Source organism: Penaeus monodon, chromosome 27 (genome assembly GCF_015228065.2).
Source record: "Penaeus monodon isolate SGIC_2016 chromosome 27, NSTDA_Pmon_1, whole genome shotgun sequence".
NCBI classification, from domain to species: Eukaryota; Metazoa; Arthropoda; class Malacostraca; order Decapoda; family Penaeidae; genus Penaeus; species Penaeus monodon.
The window spans coordinates 15,974,865-15,975,265 of NC_051412.1; the positions used below are offsets into that span (position 1 = coordinate 15,974,865).

Below are 401 nucleotides of genomic sequence, written 5' to 3' on the forward strand. Positions count from 1 at the left end.
GCCATGGCCTACTATTCTTATCCGTTAAGTCCCTTTGAAAAGAGCGATAATAACACCATTCCGTTGACCCATAGCTTATCCATTCCTTATCCTCCCACCACAACAACAGTGCTAACAAGTTTCTTCTTTTTCTCTCTCTCAACAGTGCCGGTGGAGGCAACAGCGTTCCTCGGGGCGGTGGCAGCCTTCGTTGTGTTTCTCTTCGTGCTGTTTCTTTACCTGAATAAGAAACTTTGCTTCTACACTGTGGGCGGTTTTCCTTGTTGCGACGACCCGCTCACCAAGACCGATAAGCTCAAGGAACTCGGTAAGTGTCCGGAGGAAGGGGATCGGAGATTCTTCTTCTTGGTTGCAATCTGTTTTCGTTCCCCCCCACCTCCCCACACCTCCTTGTTTTCCTC

At 49.4% G+C, this 401-nt stretch overlaps 1 protein-coding gene across 2 annotated transcripts in view; it reads left to right on the forward strand.

Annotated features, from left to right (window-relative positions):
* LOC119590622 (synaptotagmin-14-like) overlaps positions 1 to 401 on the forward strand; it is an 82,700-nt gene that overhangs the window by 57,806 nt on the left and 24,493 nt on the right. For both annotated transcript variants that reach the window (XM_037939299.1, XM_037939300.1), the window contains exon 2: positions 146 to 307. In XM_037939299.1, the coding sequence (XP_037795227.1) occupies positions 146 to 307 (162 nt within the window). The remainder of the gene's footprint in view (positions 1 to 145; positions 308 to 401) is intronic.